Source organism: Microcaecilia unicolor, chromosome 6 (assembly GCF_901765095.1).
Source record: "Microcaecilia unicolor chromosome 6, aMicUni1.1, whole genome shotgun sequence".
Taxonomy (NCBI): Eukaryota; Metazoa; Chordata; class Amphibia; order Gymnophiona; family Siphonopidae; genus Microcaecilia; species Microcaecilia unicolor.
The window spans coordinates 96,739,462-96,757,319 of NC_044036.1; the positions used below are offsets into that span (position 1 = coordinate 96,739,462).

A 17,858-nucleotide genomic window follows, 5' to 3' on the forward strand; every position below is an offset into this window, starting at 1 on the left:
GCTTGCTTTGTTTTGAGTGTATGGCAGTGACGGCTGCGCGGGGGAGTGGAAACAGAGATTAACCAAATTGGCTTCCTTGCTTACAGTGTACAAGATAGGCTCACTTCCACTCTTGTCTATTAAACCTCCTTGATTACCATCACCACACCGATTTTGAAATTTGACAGTTCTCACGCGCCCGCCCGCCGTGATGACGTTAATAGTACGTCACACTACTCGCCCAATCACACGGTCGGGAGAGTGGCATTTCGCAGCAAAGTTGAGGAAGAGACGTTCTAGAGGTGCCGCGTGATTGGTGATCCTCGTCTTCACGTTGAATTCACCCGGCACAGTGCGGCCCAGCTATTGCTGTGGCTGCTACTGTTGCCACATGCTTTGCGCCTTCCTTATCCGTTGTTACAGGGGTGTGGAGGCGGCGGGGCGACAGTAGTAGCAACCGCGGTGAATGCAGCGAACTACTAGTTGTCTTGCTAACTTTCTAATTTATTTGCGGGAGATAATTGCCCCTTTATTTCTCCCCAACACTTTCTCTTGGCTGGACAGTTGATGGACTCATAAAAGATAGATAAGCTGAGGGGACGGGTTGGCGGATGGCCTCGTCTTTTCTTGCTGGGCTAGGTGAGGGGGAACTGAGCTCAGGGGAGGATTCAGGGGGCTTTGGCGACTCTCTGAAGCTTTGCCAGGAAGACGAGGAAGAGAATAAACTGCTAGTGGAGCAGTTTGAGCAGGCAGCCGATCACCTGCAACAGCTGATCCAGGTAGCCAGCAAGGAGCAGCTCCTCTACCTGTATGCTAGATATAAACAGGTAATAAACAGAGGTATAAAGCCTTCTTGATGTTTGCACACATAATGTTGTTCACGTTTTATATTAGATCAAAAACAATTTTAAAAGCAATCTAATACAAGATGTTATCATCTTGTTTTGTATATTTTGGCTTCTCGCTGTAGAGATGGCATATTCCATTAACATTAAAGTAATGATGCAACCCAAATTATTATGCTTTAACATCAGTGCTGCCCCAAGGATATCAAATGCTCTGGGTGAGCCTTCAGTCATGCGCCCCTTCTGCCTCTTGGGTGGTTTAAGGCCTCCCCCATAGCCTAGCATCTCCATGGTTCTTCCCTACCTCTGTCCTTTCACCCTGTAGTGCAGCAGCTCCCTTTTACTTCCCCCCCAAGTGTCCAGCATCTCTCCCTCCCTTTCCTATCACTACCTAGATATTCAGCATCTTCCTTCTTTCCAAACTTCCCTGTGGGCTGATGCTCAAAATGTAATGCTGGTGCTAGAAGCAGTTAGCTTCATTATCGAAGTCACCACCCTGGGCAGTTGAAGGACAGCATTCCTGCTGGTGAATTTTTTTAAATTTGTAGATTATGCACACAATGGGAAACATTCAAAGATCAGACTGATATGTCCATTTGGTTTTGACAGAGAGGGTACCCTTCTAGGGTGGTACGCATAGCGTATAAAAAAGAGACTTAAATACTCAAAGAGAGTAGTTGTCTGAGTCATCTAAGAAGGATAATAGATTAACTAGTGTTTTACCTTATACCCAATCAGTATTAGTAGTGAAGAAACTTATTCAAAAGCATTGGTCAATTCTCTCTATCCACAATTTCAACAAACACCACGGTGTGTTTTTACCAGAGGTGGGAATTTGGGTGAAAGATTGCCTATTGTTACAAAATCTAATAAGATAGACTATGATAAAATAGGGCATTATAAATGTAATAAGTTTATCAATTGTAGATATGCCTTGAAAACAAATTCTGTAGCTATTCCTCTGGAAGAATTTTTTTAGTACATTTTTTACAGATAGTAATTTGCAATATGTTATTTATGGTATTGAGTGTCCCTGTACTGTCTGGTATATTGGTCAGACCAGAAGGGAGGTGAAACAAAGAATCATTCAACATCTGAGTAACCTTAGAGTGCAACACATGGAAGCCCTTCTTGTGAGTCACTGGAGTGAGACTCATCGAGTAGAAGATCTGAGATTTATAGTTTTATATCAATTTAAGAATGTTTGGGGAGGGGGTATATCAACCTTACTTGAGAAAAAGAGCAGTGGTTTATTGTCACCTGGAATACTGTATGTATATCCTCAGGGATTGAATGAGGAAGTTGATTGGATGATAGTATAAGGGGCGTGGCTAGATCCCTGGACTATTTAAAGCTGATATCCGCGGAGCTTCACCACGCATATGCTGGTGTTCTTTGGTGGGCGCCATGCAGGGTGTAGTATCTGTGTTTTGAATCCCGGCTTGCCAGCAAGAAATCTATGACTTGTTTAGACGGTAAATGTTTTTTTAATGATTATTTAGTGTGGTGTTGACTGTTGTGAATACATTTATGGCATGTTTTGTGATATGTTTTAGCTTGCAGTTTCAACCCCTGACGACTTTTATAGTGAAACATGGACCATGTCGGGTTGTGAGCTACATATGGACCTTTGAGCAGAGAAACGCACAAAGTCAAGCATGTGGATATAGAACTGATCAGGATTGGATTTAATACTGACTGGAGTGTATGACTTTCGCTGAGGATAAAGTCCAGGAGTGTGAATGACTTCCGTTGAGGATAGAACCCTGGACTGTCTGTTTTCTTACCAATGATTTTTGATTTATCAGCCAAGGACTGTGATGCCCTGAGTCAAGTGATGTTTAAGGCAAAGTTTATGAATGTTATGAATTGATATGAGGAGAGATATGGAGATAGTATTAGCGATAGGAACGTGAACAGATTTGTGTAGAATTAAGATATTTATTCCTCTTAGCCTAAGCTAAGTTGCTCCATGTATGTGTGAAGAAATTGTGTGTGTAATAATTTGTAATAATAGCACAATGCATGTATAGATTTTAAAATATTTTTTGATTTGCTAATATATGTTTCTTTGATATTGGATAGCTTTTATAATTATATCCTGAATATATATTGTTACATACATATTCATTGGGGATATCCTGAAAACCTGATTGGCTAGGTGTGTCCAGAGGACTGGGTTGAGAAACCCTGCCCTAAACGTATGTCTGGTCCACCTAGTGCAGAGGTTCTCAACCTAGTCTTCGGGACACATTTATCCAGTCAGGTTTTCAGGATACCCACAATGAATATTCATAAGATAGATTTGCATGCACTGCCTTCATTCTTTGCAAATCTATTTCTTACATATTTGTTGTGGCTATCCTGAAAACCTGACTGGCTAGGTGTTTCCTGAGGACTGGGTTTAGAATTCCTGACGTAGATGCTATCATCTTGTTTTGTATATTTTGGCTTCTCGCTGTAGTGACGTAGTGGGTGACAAAGGAAACTGAAGCCAATCAGTACACAAATACAGACCGAAATGAAAAAACGCACCGACTGCATATGTTTTTAATTAAATGAAAGTAGAATACTGTGCATATGTCTATTAAAATGAAGTGTAACGCCCCCTTATAGGGTGCTCCTGGAGTTGGGGCCCCACCTAACTGGAGCCTCTTGAGGGCAGTCTCTGTTGGTCCCTTACTCACTTGGTGTTCGGTGCCTTCACCTGGGGAAGAAAGGCATTAGCAGGTGGATTCACCCTCTTTGTCCCCAGAAAAAAAACAAAAAAAGAACTGCTGTGAACAGGGCTGGCAAATAAATTAAACAGGTTTTTATTGAACTGTTTACACAGATCCATATTACTCAGGAACTAAAACAAACACCAGTAGTCTTGGCACTTAACCTCTTAAATCAAATACTTTCAAATTTGTCTACTCTACCAATAACGTTAGTCTTTAACTCGAATATCTACAATCAGTAACTTGGCCTTTTACAAAAGCACGCTTGCGTTTTTAGTGTGCTAAAAATAAGCGTGCGTTAAATGCTAAGGATGCCCATATATTCCTATATAAGTCTTTATCGTTTAGCATGTGCTAAAAATGCTACCGTGTCTTTGTAAAAGATTCCCCTTAGTCAGGGCTGGTGCTAGGATCTGTGGCACCCCCTGCAAACTATCAGTTGGTGGCCCCCCCCAAATCCAGCATCTCCTTTCTCTCTTCTCCCTCCTCGCCCCATTTTTTTTTACTCGACAGCTTTTTAATTTATTTGAAAGCTTCCCATATGTAGATATAAATATCATGAAATAAAAGTGAATATCACTAAAACTGCTTAAAGATTATTGTAGCTGGTGGAAACAGCACTAATAAAAGCTGTATTTTGTGTTCCTTTTTCTACACTGTTCTATACAATTCAGTAATATATTGGCAAATTTCAGTGAGGATATCCTGTTTACTGATGGGTTCATCTTAACTGCTGTTGTAATCTGCCTTGGGAAGCCTGGTGTTTTAAAGATTGGAATCACATCTTCACCTCATTTCTTTTGTACAAATGGATTATTTTGTTTTGAGCATGCTTCAGGGACAAGTGGTTTTCAGAAGTCAAAATAATAAAAATAAATTCTTTCATTCAGATCTCTCATTTGCTTAAACATAACTAAATGGGCTATAAGCCCCTAATGCGGTCCATTGACTTTCTTATATTTTGTCCTTCAGATGACTTATACTGTGGCAAAACCTGCCCCGTCTCTGCTGCAGTAATGCCACCATCCCCCTCATACTACAAGCCCCCCTCTCCCACACATTACAACCCTCCCAAGAGTCCTACCTTGATCCTTGAAGGCCGCCCTGGTAGTGTAGTGGCCTCTGCGGCTGTGGGGCAGAAAAGAATCCTACTGTTTCCTGCCTTCGCTTTGCTGTTCTGTGCTGTGAGTGCTGCCACTGGGTTTTCAAAATGGCTGCCAAGCTTCGGCGGCAGTCTGGTGAGAATTACCAGGTTTCTTTTCCAGAGGGCTATCTCCTAACTTAACCAAAAGCTAAGACCATTCAGCAAAGGTGAACACAAAACCAAACCCCACAGTGACTTCTGAACCATGCCACTAATCTCCCCTTCCCCTAAACTCACGAGGAGTAGGTTTTCAATTCCCTTATTCTGATCCAGGTCTCTCTAGTATGTATGCATCATGGGTCCCACAATCTTTATTCCTTTCAATGAATTAATCCCCTCACAATGGGTGAAAGAGCTTCCATCAACCTGTTCATTTGCCACCATTTGCATGCAGGCAGAACTATGGGACCCATCCCTCCTCCTGCAAATGTAACAATATTCAGCCACATTCCTGTACAAAGAATAGACCTGTTTGTGTTTCAAAAGCATTTCACCAGGATTTCTTTTCTCTTCTTATCCTCAATAAAACCCACCTGGGGGTTCAAAATGAAAGAGGGGTATGGGAGTTAAAATGAAAATTAATTGCTACTTGTTTGACTTGATTGAATACCCATGGTTCTTGTTTGCATTATGTTGTTATTCAGCTTTGGATGTGAATATTCTTTAATAAATATATTTAAACATAAACCAAAGGAAAGTCACTTACTGTATGTAAATGTTTTACTTTCATTTGATTTAATAAACATATACATACTAGGTGTATTGTTTTATACAGGGCTGGTCCAACCCAGTAAGTGAGGTAAGCATGGCAGGAGGGCGCCACCATGCCATGTTTACCCTCGCCGTTTACCTCAGCTCCCGGACCCCGACAATAGCCCTGCCTTCGGTTTCCTGCTCCAGTACCTGCGCCGCCCTGGGGCATTTAAATCTTGTATTTAAATTTACCTCCGATGTCGCAGCAGCTGCACAGCGTCAGTGAAAGTGCTGCTGCCCGACGTCTCTAGCTTTCCCTTCACTCGTTCGTTCCCTCTCAATGTCCCACCCTTGCAAGGAAATGACATCAGAAGAAGGTGGGACTCTGAGGGAACGAATGAGTGAAGGGAAGGCTGGGAGACGTCGGCAGCAGCACTTTCACTGCGACGGAGGTAAATTTAAACACAAGATTTAAACCAGAGAAGAGGGCGGGCAGGTGGACACGGGAGCGGGAGAGCAGGGGAGAGAGGAGCATTGATCGATGGACATGGATGGGAGAGTAGGGCCCAGGGAGAGAGGAGAAATTGCTGGACATGGAAGGGAGGGAGGAGAATTGCTGGATATGGATGGATGGAGGTGGGAAGGGGAGAGAGGAACATCGATGGACATGGATGGGAGGGGAGGGCAGGGCCCAGGGAGAGAGGAGAAATTGCTGGACATGGAGGGGAGGGAGGAGAATTGCTGGGTATGGATGGATGGAGGAGGGAAGGGGAGAGAGGAGCATTGATGGACAAAGATGGACATGGATGGGAGGGCAGGGCCCAGGGAGAGAGGAGAAATTGCTGGACATGGAGGGGAGGGCAGGGGAGAGAGAGGAGAATTGCTGGATATGGATGGATGAATGGAGGGGGGAAGCTGGGGAGAGGAGAATTGCTGGATATGGATGGATAGATGGATGGAGGGCAGGGGAGTTGCTGGACATGGGTGGATGGAGGGGAGGGCAGGGAGAAAATTGTTGGACATGGATGGATGGCGAGGAGGGAAGGGAAGACAGGTGTAATATTTTCAATGATGCCATGGCTAGTAAAAGGGGTGTGACTACTGTAGGTGTGGAGCCATAATGATCCCGCCCCTGGATGGGTAGGGGAGCTGACAGGCTGCAGGAGGGCGCCAGAAACCCTAGGACCGGCCCTGGTTTTATACACAATGAATTTTGTACATTGATTTTATGTTAATTCTGTAGTGTTTTTATACACATCAGAGCAATACATTTTTTAACTTTATTGATCCTGGGGTTTTGTCTAGCCTTCCTTCGTTCCCACTTCCTTGTGTAATGCTGCTTGTTTCGTGGGACTTTGCTGTTCGGTTACCTTTTTGGTTTCTGCATCAACATAAACCACATAAGTACTTAAAAGGAAAAATTGGTAAATCTTAAACTTGACCAGATAGAAACATCTCAACACATGTGACAGGATCCTGCAATATAAGTACAGTAACTGCATATATCCTTCAAACTCTGCTTTATTACAATTGTAATACCTGAGTAAGTAAAACAGGTAAATCCCTGTAAATGCAACATAAAATATATGGGTGTAAAATATCTTTTCTTTGTTCCTGAATATTTAAAACAATTTATTGATCAGAAAAAGGTATTATGATGCAAGTTAGAATTGAGCAGTTTGACCCAGGGTTAAAAGTATAGATATTATTATTTAGTGGATAATGTGTTAAGTTTTACTTTAACTTTAATGACTAATTCTCATCTCTTGAGTTTGTAATGACTCTAGCCCCTCTTATTTGGTGGTCTAATACAAAATGAAAACATTTTTTCTTAATATTAATGATTTAAGATTTCCTGGAATCAAGTAATCTGCTTTTTCTGATTCAAGTATTATATGCTTGAAAAAATTAAAATGATAAAGAATTAAAAAAACTGGTAAATACTTTCCATTTTTCAAAAATGTTAATCTTTGTCTATTCTTCAACAAATCAAAAACTGCCTGAAGCAAAGCCCCAGATTTCTCACTGATGAAACAAGAAAAATCCTACTGCCAACATCAAGATTTTTTTCCTCCTACTGTGGAATCTGTAGCATACAGAACATAGCTAGAATGTTTCCTTTTACAGCTTTCCATAGGAACAATGTATTCAAATTCTGGTAGCACCTCAATAATAGCAGCTCAAAATCCCTTCTCTGCCAGGTACTTTGTGAAGTAACCCTAAATCCTGCAAAGAAGCTTATTTGAGCCTGTATTGCAAATCTTAACAACAATTCAACATGAATACCAATAGCAGTACCTTTAAAAAGATAACTGTGAATATAAACAACAGCAATGTGCATCCCATTGGAAAAGCCAGCCAAGTCAGACTCGTAGATCCCCACACAAACCACATTCCAGCAGAATCTCTCACTTGCTCGGTCACATGCAGAACATAGACCAACCCTCATTAATTACAGAATAATGGACCAAAAATTAAACATTGTCCTATAGCTCAGCATCAGCTCAGCCCTTCCCTTCCCCACTCCCCATCCATCCCTGAAGCCTGGCATCAGCCCTTCCCTTTCCTACCCCCCATCGATCCCCTTAGCTCAGCACCAGCTCTTCCCTTCCTCATCATCTGTCCCCTTAGCCTGGCATCAATCCTTTGTCACCATCCATCCCTGTAATCTTCCCTTCCCCACCATCCATCTTGTAGTTAAGCATCAGCCCTTCACTTCCCTTCCCCACTGTCCATCTTGAATATAGGCATCAGATCTGTCCTACTCCCTACCCATCCTCCCATACTCTGGCATCTCCCCTGCCCTTCCCAGTCTTCCTCAACCCTGGGCACTGCAATGACCATCCCCACCCAAAAACCCACCAACATCAACAAATATAAAACTTTTTTTATTTTAAACTGGGGACTGAGCCCACCCAGAAAACCAATAGTAACATTTATTGTTGGTGGGTTTGTGTGAGGGTGGGCTTTTCACTGCCTAGGGAAAAATAAGTTATATTTAATGATTAAATAAATATGCCTATTTTCCCCTAGGCAGTGAAGAGCCCACCCTCACCCAGAAGCCCAGCACCAGCATTATACTGTATATATATTAAAACAAATTTTTTACCTGGGCAGATGCAGACTCAAAGGGCACTGTTGTGTGCTGGCTCTGTGCCTATCTGGGACTGTTGGAGAGTGCATAAGCCTGAGGGGCTCAACCGAAGGCAGATCGAGTGAGGGGTAAAGTGGAGTGAGGGTCCAATAGCTTCTACAGGTACTGCTGACAGCCTGGCACTATGCCCAGTGAGGGAGACCCGTCCAGCTGAGCCATGGCACTGGTGACAGATTATTCTGTGGCGCTAGCGTCCATGCACGCTGTGGGGGCACTGAGGGACAAGGCAAGGCAGGTACCATGAGATTGAGCCCGTCGGAGAGAAGCAGAGCACAGCACTGCAAAAGCAGTGGTGTGGGGCAGCACTAGAGTTGCCGTTTCCAACCCAGACCCGCACTTAAAAATAAATTAGGTAAAAAATTAGGCAGGTTACAAAATTTAGGCAGCTGGCTCGCTCTAAAGCTGTTTTTGCTGCCGGCTGCCTAAATGCACGTGGCTGAACCAACAAATGTGGCCATTTTGCCACTGTGCTAAAAGTGGCCACAGTTCACAGAAAACCCATGCACTGACAACATCGCCAACCATTTTTTAGCTTGGCTTGGTAAAAGTGTCCCCAAATCTGGAGAAGTATTGGCTAAAAAAGGAAACGGTTGTAAAAGTTTGCAAGTAAAAGACACGCAAATGTGCATTTTGCAAATAATATATGTAAATTACTACTCTGTCCAAACTTCACCCCTGAACATACCTGCACCCGTCATGTAAATGTATGTGTGTAACACATGGGGTACTTTATTTTTATAAAGGCCATTTATCTGTGAAAAATCTTTTATAACAGTGCCCCTTTATGGTGTCTTTCAGTCATAAAATTCAAAAATACTACATTAAATAAAAACTCACAAAGAAAATCTAAGGTGAACATCTGAGGAAGGAGTGCAGAGAAACAAAGGCTTTCTTGATTATAGTGAGAGCATTTAAAGTCTGTGGACATTGGGAGACTGAGTAACACTGTGTTATAAAGGGTGCATGAAACTGTTCCTAAAGTTTATGATAATGAAGACTGCCTCTTTTTTTCCCCTTATAGGTGAAAGTTGGAAAGTGTAATACTCCAAAGCCAGGTTTCTTTGATTTTGAGGGAAAGCAAAAATGGTAAGAGCCCTTGCAAGTGTTAACTTTTTTCTGAGGAACTAAATGATGTAATTTGCCATCTTTGACACTCTGGAGCTCATTTTCGAAAGAGAAAAACGTCCAAAAAGTGTCATAATGCACCATTTGGATGGATTTCTTCTCAAAACATCCAAGTCAGTATTTTCAAAACCTGTTTTGCAGACGTCTATGCATTTCATCTGTAGTGCATCCAAATCATAAGGGGATGTATTTGGGGCGTTTTGAAGGTGAGATTAGGGCGGGCTTTGGGTATACCTAACACTTTGATGTTTTATAGCCATAATGGAACAAAACCAAAATGTCTAGGACGAAAACTTCAATGTTTAGGACTAGATTTGTTTTTCTAATAAGACACAAAAAGGTGCCCTAAATGACCAGATGACCACTGGAGGGATTCAGGGATGGCCTCCCTTACTCCTCCAGTGGTCACTGACCCCCTCCCATCCCCCCAAAATGTGAATAAAAATAGTACTCACCAACCTCTATGACAGCCTCAGATGTGCTAGCCAGGTCCCATAGTCCCTGGAGTAGTGTAGTAGAGGGTGCAGTGCACTGTAGACAGGTAGACCCAGGCCCCTACCTCCCCCCTACCTGTTACAGTTATGGTGGAAACTGTGATCCCTCCAAAACTCACCAGAAACCCACTATACCCACATATAGGTGCCACCTTCAACCCATAAGGGCTACTTTAGTGGTAGTTGGGAGGTAGTTTGTTTTGGGTAGGTTTTGGAGAGCTCAGCAGACAAGATAAGGGAGCAATGCTGAGATGTGTACCTGGAAGCATTTATGTGATGTCCTCAGCTGTGCCCCCTAGGGTGCCCCATTGCTCTCCTGGGATGTCTGGGAGTCCAGTCTGCTAAAAATGCTGGCCCTTCTTACATCCCAATGGTTTGATTTTCTATATTTTTAACTTATACATTCTTTTTTTTTTTTTTTCCCAAAAATGGCCTGAAAAGATAAATGCACAGCACACAAACCTGGTTACAAATTGTATTTTCGAAAAAAAAAAAAGGCATTTTGCTTTTTCAAAAATGGTTACATTTGCTATTCGGATTTGGGACCTGATGTTTAGCGCAGAATGTGCAAAGGCTATTCGGATTTGGGGTGTTTAGTGCAAAATGTCCAAAGTCTGACTTAGACATATCGAAAATGCCCCTTCACGTTGAGTTAGGGATTTTCTCCTCCCGTGCCTGCTACAGATATATGAAAATGCCAATGAGCACCTTAGTGTACCAGTATAAAGCGTTGACTTCTACCCTGTTAGATTATTACATTATCTGTTAACTTTCTGAGCTGGGAACTAGCCAAGGAAATATTTTATTAGAGCATCAGCTCAGGGTTATTTAGCCTAGCTCAGTACAAACCAGCCTGAAAGACAGAGGACAACTTCCAGTTTGATACAGCAAGTGGATCACATCTGAATGAATATTTGGTTCTACTTTGGGAATGCCTTGCCTAGTTAAAGTGAAACTTCCTATCTAGGGGTGTGCAGCCCAGAATTGTTTGTGTCACATTGCTTCCTGTGTTGTTTCCAGGAATTTTAGTGGTTGTTGTTTTTTTCTATTTTTTTTGTTGTGGGAGCAGTATCAAAAAGTCTATATATTTTTTGAAGGGTTCATGCTATTAATGACATGCAAAATATGGGCACCTCAAGTTTTTTTTAAAATTATTTTTCCTTTTTTGGGGGTAAAAAAAAACCATGAAGTGACATAAGAAATGTTTCAAACAAATGTACATACCTCTTCCTTCCTCCTAGGGAGAAAATTAGTGTTCTAATATTTAAATCATCAGGCAAGTATCCTTGGTTTTCATAAAATGTGGTCTTAGGTACAAATAAAGGGAAAGGGAAATGGGACTTGATATACTGCCTTTCTGAGGTTTTTGCATATATTCAGGTACTTATTTTGTACCAGGGGCAATGGAGGGTTAAGTGACTTGCCCAGAGTCACAAGGAGCTGCAGTGGGAATTGAACTCAGTTCCCCAGGATCAAAGTCCACTGCACTAACCACTAGGCTACTCCTCCACTCCAAACTGAAGAAGGCTCCAAGTTTATTTCTATACATTTGGTGACGGGAAATATTTTATCTGTCTTGGCTAGACCTAGGAAGAAAACAAATTTTGCACTATTAAGTAAGTTTTAAACAGCTTGGATATTTGGGTACTTAGCTCAGTCCAGATCCCCACGAGGGCTCCTCATAGTATCCACGAGGGCGCCATCTTTGGATCATCAATGACGGGACTTTGGTATTCGAGTCTGTGAGCTTATGATGTGCAGTGCTCTTCCTGAAGAGTTGGTGCACTCTGCTTGAATGTTGGGGTGAAAGATGGCAACTTATCCCCTTGGATACTATGAGGAGCCCTCGTGGGGATCTGGACTGAGCTAAGTACCCAAATACCCAAGCTGTTTAAAACATTTTTGCTCTACTTGGGGGGTTTAGGAGATCCAGAGGATTGATATTGTTTTCCTGGGGAGCTCCTAGTTCACAAGGGTGGTAAATAATTGATACAATTGTCTTAGGACATATTTATTTAGTTTGGTGATTGACACATTCTACATTAGGTGTTAGTAAGGAACAGGAGGAGGTTTTTTAAGTCGCCCGTTTTTCTCACTTAGAGTGAGTTTTTTTGTGAGCGATTGGTTTTCCTCCTCTTTTGTCCCTTACGGAACCTATGATATTAAATGGACCCCTACGTTGGTAGTGTTAGTTCTGTATTGAAATTTTCGCTACCGGGGGATTTGAGGTTCCATTTGTTTAATTATCTAACTGTTATTATAATGTGGAAAGCGCCCGCAAACTAATTGTGCAAACAATTTAGCATTTACTGATTTGTCTATTTCATTACATTTTTCACAACAAAACTGTCGCCCGTTTTAACGGGCTTTACGGCTTGTATTCTATAAACGCCCATTCCATGTCATCATGCTGATCAATCCATAGACTGGTGGGTTGTGTCCATCTACCAGCAGGTGGAGATAGAGAGCAATCCTTTTGCCTCCCTATATGTGGTCATGTGCTGCCGGAAACTCCTCAGTATGTTCTCTATCTCAGCAGGTGGTGGTCACACACAGCAGCAGCTCTGGCTAGGTCTCCAAGCCTAATTTTTAGGTTTTGTTGAGTACCTGGGGTTGAGGGCTCTTCTTGAGCAAGTGCAAACCTGGTGGTGCCAGGTCCCTCCTTTTCTCCCCCCTCCCGCTGGCTCCATTAAAAAAAAAAAAAAATTTGGACATCTTTAAGGGCGTTTATTTCAACATTTATTTCAACGTTTATTGCAGCTGCTCACTGGGACACCAGTTCGTTACAGCTCGGAGCGAGAAGCAGGTAATTTTACCTTTTTATAGTGGGCAGGGGGTTCCCCGTTCGGTCTCCACGTGGCTTATGGCGTCGGAGGGCGAGGGCGCGAGGATTCGCTCCCCGGACCGCGTGGGTGCGTCTAGCGGGGATGCGGGGATTTCAAAACCTGAATCGCCTTTGTTAAGCATCAGTTTGGAGACCGGTCAGTGTCCCGGTTCTTCCTCTGGTTCAGCGGTTTTTCCCGCCATAAGCGCCCATCCCCCGCTGCTCGCCCACTCCATGTTGGCCGGCCTCTCTGCTCGGACGGCTTCTTCTTGGGCCGCCCTTGATCTGGGAGACGTTAATACTATGGTCGCCCTTGATTCGGGCGACGGTAAGAAAGTGGCCAAAGTTAAGCGCTGTTCTTCCCGCACGGCTCCTTCTCAGAGTTTCGCGCCCGACGCCATTTTGGATGCGCAGCACGTTTCTCCCCCGCTCTTGCGAGTGCCGGTTGAGGGTGCGGCTAGGGCCGTGGCCCAAGCTGCAGAAGTGCACTGTTCGGGGGTGATTCTCCCCTGAGTTCATTTTGCTGCTGCATCAGGCTTTTCTTATGCAAAACGCTGCCCCTGCCCCCCTGTCTGATAAAGGGGTTGAGGCCTCCGGAAGCAAACGCCCTCGGGTGGATTTCCAGGCCCTAGAGGACTCTGTCTCCTCTGATGTAGATGAGGGCAGCGTATCTGAGTTCTCCCAACGGTCCTTTGGGGATTCCTTGGAGGAGACGGATTCCCGCTAGGATGGAGCGGATGACCCCTCTGCAGCGCGGATCTTTCGCTCAGAGGATTTGCCCAACCTGTTAGTGCAGGCCATGAGCATTTTGAAGATTTCCTCTCCGGAGGACGTCTCTCCCTCAGCCTCTGTTGGCTCCGCCATTATGCTGGGGACGAAGCGCCCGCCTAGAACCTTCCATGTGCATGAGGCCATGCGCACCTTGATTTCGGCTCAATGGGATGTCCCAGAAGCGAGCCTGAAAGTGGCTAGGGCTATGTCCCGCCTCTATCCTCTGCCTGAAGGTGAACGGGAGGCCTTTCTTTGGCCTACCGTGGATTCTTTAATCACTGCAGTGACTAAGAAAACGGCGTTGCCGGTGGAAGGTGGCACGGCCCTAAAGGACGCCCAAGACAGAAGATTGGAGGCGGCCTTAAGGTCGTCCTTCGAGGCGGCTGCTTTAAGTTTGCAGGCCTCAGTTTGCGGCTCCTATGTGGCCAGGGCGTGCCTGACAATTGTGCAGCGGGCTTCCCCCTCGGATCCTTCTTTGAGGGCTGATTGGCCGGCCCTGGAATCGGGCTTGGCTTATTTGGCAGACTTGCTGTATGATGTCTTGAGAGCCTCAGCTAAAGGTATGGCTCAGACAGTCTCTGCGCGGCGGTGGCTTTGGCTGAAGCATTGGTCTGCGGACCACGCCTCTAAGTCTCGCCTGGCTAAGTTGCCTTTTAAAGGCAAGCTGCTTTTTGGGGTCGAGCTGGACAAAATTGTGACCGATCTCGGCACGTCTAAGGGCAAGAGGTTACCAGAGGTCAGGGCTCGGGCCAGTGCTCGCCCCGGTAACTCCAAAGGACGGTTTCAGGAAGCCCGTCAGTATCGCCCGGGCAAGTCGGGCTCCTCTGCCCCCTCTTCCTTCAAGAGGAACTTCTCCCCCAAGCAGCATTCCTTTCGCAGAGACCGCCGTCCCGGAGGTGCTTCCTCCGGTCCTCCCCAAGGGTCTCGTACCCAATGACGGGGCCCTGGTCCATGGCCCAGTGCAGATTGGAGGACGCCTGTCCTCGTTTCTGGGCGAGTGGACCAGGGTAACTTCAGGCGCTTGGGTGCTGGAAGTCATCAGAGACGGCTACAAGCTAGAGTTCTACCGACCCTTAAGAGACGGGTTTGTACACTCTCATTGCAAGTCTCCGGTCAAAGCTGTGGCAGTGCAGCAGACTTTGGACAATCTGATCCGCCTGGGTGCGGTTGTTCCGGTGCCAGAAGATCAGCTTGGCAAGGGACGTTACTCCATTTACTTTGTGGTACCAAAGAAAGGAGGTTCTGTACGGCCTATCCTCGACCTCAAAGGGGTCAATCGGGCCTTGAAAGTTCGGCACTTCCGAATGGAGACTCTCCGCTCTGTTATAGCAGCAGTGAAGGCAGGGGAGTTCCTGGCATCCTTGGACATCAAGGAAGCTTACCTGCATATTCCCATCTGGCCTCCTCATCAACGCTTTCTGCGTTTTGCAGTCCTGGGCCGACACTTCCAGTTCAGAGCCCTCCCGTTCGGGTTGGCTACTGCTCCGCGGACCTTCTCCAAAGTAATGGTGGTCATCGTGGCCTTCCTACGAAAGGAAGGAGTACAAGTCCATCCTTATCTGGATGACTGGTTGATCCGAGCCCCCTCTTATGCAGAGTGTGGCAGAGCTGTAGACCGGGTGATTGCTCTTCTGAGCTCCCTGGGGTGGATCATCAACTGGGAGAAAAGCCAGCTGCGCCCGACTCAGTCCCTGGAATATCTGGGAGTTCGTTTCGACACCCAAGTGGGCAGAGTGTTCCTGCCGGACAATCGAATTGTCAAGCTTCAGGCTCAGGTGGACCAGTTCCTAGTAGCCTCTCCTATTCGGGCTTGGGACTATGTGCAGCTGTTGGGCTCTATGACGGCCACGATGGAAGTAGTGCCCTGGGCCAGGGCTCATATGAGACCACTACAACTCTCTCTGCTGCAGCGCTGGACTCCAGTGTCGGAGGATTACGCTGTGCGCCTTCCCTTGGACCTAGCGGTGCGCAAGGCGCTGAGCTGGTGGCTGAGGACAGACAAGTTGTCCGCAGGAATGCCTCTTTTGACCCCGGAGTGGGTTGTCGTCACGACGGACGCCTCTTTGACGGGCTGGGGAGCCCATTGCTTGGGAAGGACAGCGCAGGGGCTCTGGTCTCCTGCATAGGCAAAGTGGTCTATCAACCTCGTGGAACTCAGAGCCATTTGGTTGGCGCTTTTGGAGTTTCTCCCGGTACTGGCGTTGAAGCCAGTACGGGTCCTGTCGGACAGTGCCACGGCTGTGGCCTATGTCAATCGCCAGGGAGGTACCAAGAGCGCCCCTCTAGCCAAGGAGGCCATGAATCTATGCCAGTGGGCGGAAGCGAACCTGGAACAGCTGTCAGCGGCCCACATTGCTGGAGTCATGAATGTCAAGGCGGACTTTCTCAGTCGCCATACCTTGGATCCCGGAGAGTGGCAGCTATCGGCTCAGGCGTTCTTGGACATCACGAAGCGCTGGGGCCAGCCGAGCCTAGACCTGATGGCGTCATCGGCCAATTGCCAAGTGCCGCGCTTTTTCAGCAGAGGACGGGACCCTCGATCTCTGGGAGTAGATGCTCTTCTCCAACAGTGGCCGACACAGGAGCTTCTCTATGTGTTCCCGCCCTGGCCCATGTTGGGCAGGGTACTAGACCGGGTGGCAAAGCATCCGGGCCGGGTAATCCTGGTGGGTCCGGACTGGCCCAGACGTCCCTGGTATGTGGACTTGATCAGGCTCTCAGTGGACGGACCTCTGCGACTGCCATCGGAGCAGGGCCTGTTGCATCAGGGTCCCTTGGTGATGGAGGATCCCTCCCCCTTTGGTCTTACGGCCTGGTTATTGAGCGGCAACGTCTGAGGAAGAAAGGCTTCTCAGACAAGGTCATCGCCACTATGCTGAGAGCGAGGAAGCGCTCTACTTCTACTGCTTACGCCAGGGTTTGGCATACCTTTGCATCGTGGTGTGAGGCAGGCTCCCTTTCTCCCTTCACTGCTCCAATTTCTTCAGTGTTGGCGTTCCTGCAAGAAGGTCTGGAGAAAGGCCTGTCGCTCAGTTCCATTAAAGTCCAGGTAGCGGCTCTGGCTTGCTTCAGGGGCCGCCTGAAGGGTGCTTCCCTGGCTTCGCAGCCAGATGTGGTGCGCTTTCTCAAGGGAGTTAATCACCTGCGCCCTCCTCTGCACTCAGTGGTACCTGCGTGGAATCTCAATCTAGTGCTAAGAGCCTTGCAGAACCCACCTTTTGAACCCTTGTCGAGGGCATCTCTGAAAGACCTGACGTTTAAAGCAGTCTTTTTGGTGGCTATCACTTCAGCCAGAAGAGTTTCCGAGCTCCAGGCACTATCATGTCGAGAGCCCTTTCTGCAGTTCACTGAGGCAGGAGTGTCTATTCGCACAGTGCCTTCCTTCCTGCCCAAGATTGTTTCTCGCTTCCATGTGAATCAGCAGCTCTGTCTCCCATCCTTTCGTAGGGAGGACTACCCAGAGGAGTACTCTGCTCTCAAATATCTAGATGTGAGACGAGTCATCATCAGATACTTGGAAGTGACCAATGATTTCCGGAAGTCGGATCATCTGTTTATCCTGTTTGCAGGTTCTCGTAAGGGTCTGCAGGCTGCTAAGCCTACAGTGGCAAGATGGGTCAAGGAAGCCATTGCAGCGGCTTATTTGGCCGCGGGGAAGGTGCCGCCTATCCGGCTGAAGGCTCACTCCACTAGAGCTCAGGCGGCCTCGATGGCTCATACCTTCTGCAGGCATTACCGCTTGACTGTGGCTGTTCAGGCGGAGGCCCGGTTTGGAGCTTCAGTGTTGTGGTCAGGGATTTCTATGTCCCGCCCTGGGTGAGTAATGCTTCGGTACATCCCACCAGTCTATGGATTGATCAGCATGATGATATGGAAGGTAAAATTATGTATCATACCTGATAATTTTCTTTCCATTAATCATAGCTGATCAATCCATAGCCCCTCCCAGATATCTGTACTGTTTATATTCTGGTTGCATTTCAGGTTCAAGTTTAGTCTTCAGTTCCTGTTCAGGAGGACTTCGTGTTCAAGTTTTTTCAATTGGATTCTTCAGGAGTTGAGACGATTTTGTGTTACAGTGAGCTGCTGCATTCCTCTCCCCTCCGTTT

At 46.0% G+C, this 17,858-nt stretch overlaps 1 protein-coding gene across 2 annotated transcripts in view; it reads left to right on the plus strand.

The window, feature by feature from the left end:
* The first annotated feature begins 267 nt into the window (after nucleotides 1–267).
* Nucleotides 268–17,858, plus strand: part of ACBD6 (acyl-CoA binding domain containing 6) — a 255,828-nt gene continuing 238,237 nt past the window's right edge. For both annotated transcript variants that reach the window (XM_030206058.1, XM_030206059.1), the window contains exons 1-2: nucleotides 268–806; nucleotides 9,557–9,621. In XM_030206058.1, the coding sequence (XP_030061918.1) occupies nucleotides 591–806; nucleotides 9,557–9,621 (281 nt within the window). In that variant the 5' untranslated portion in view covers nucleotides 268–590. The remainder of the gene's footprint in view (nucleotides 807–9,556; nucleotides 9,622–17,858) is intronic.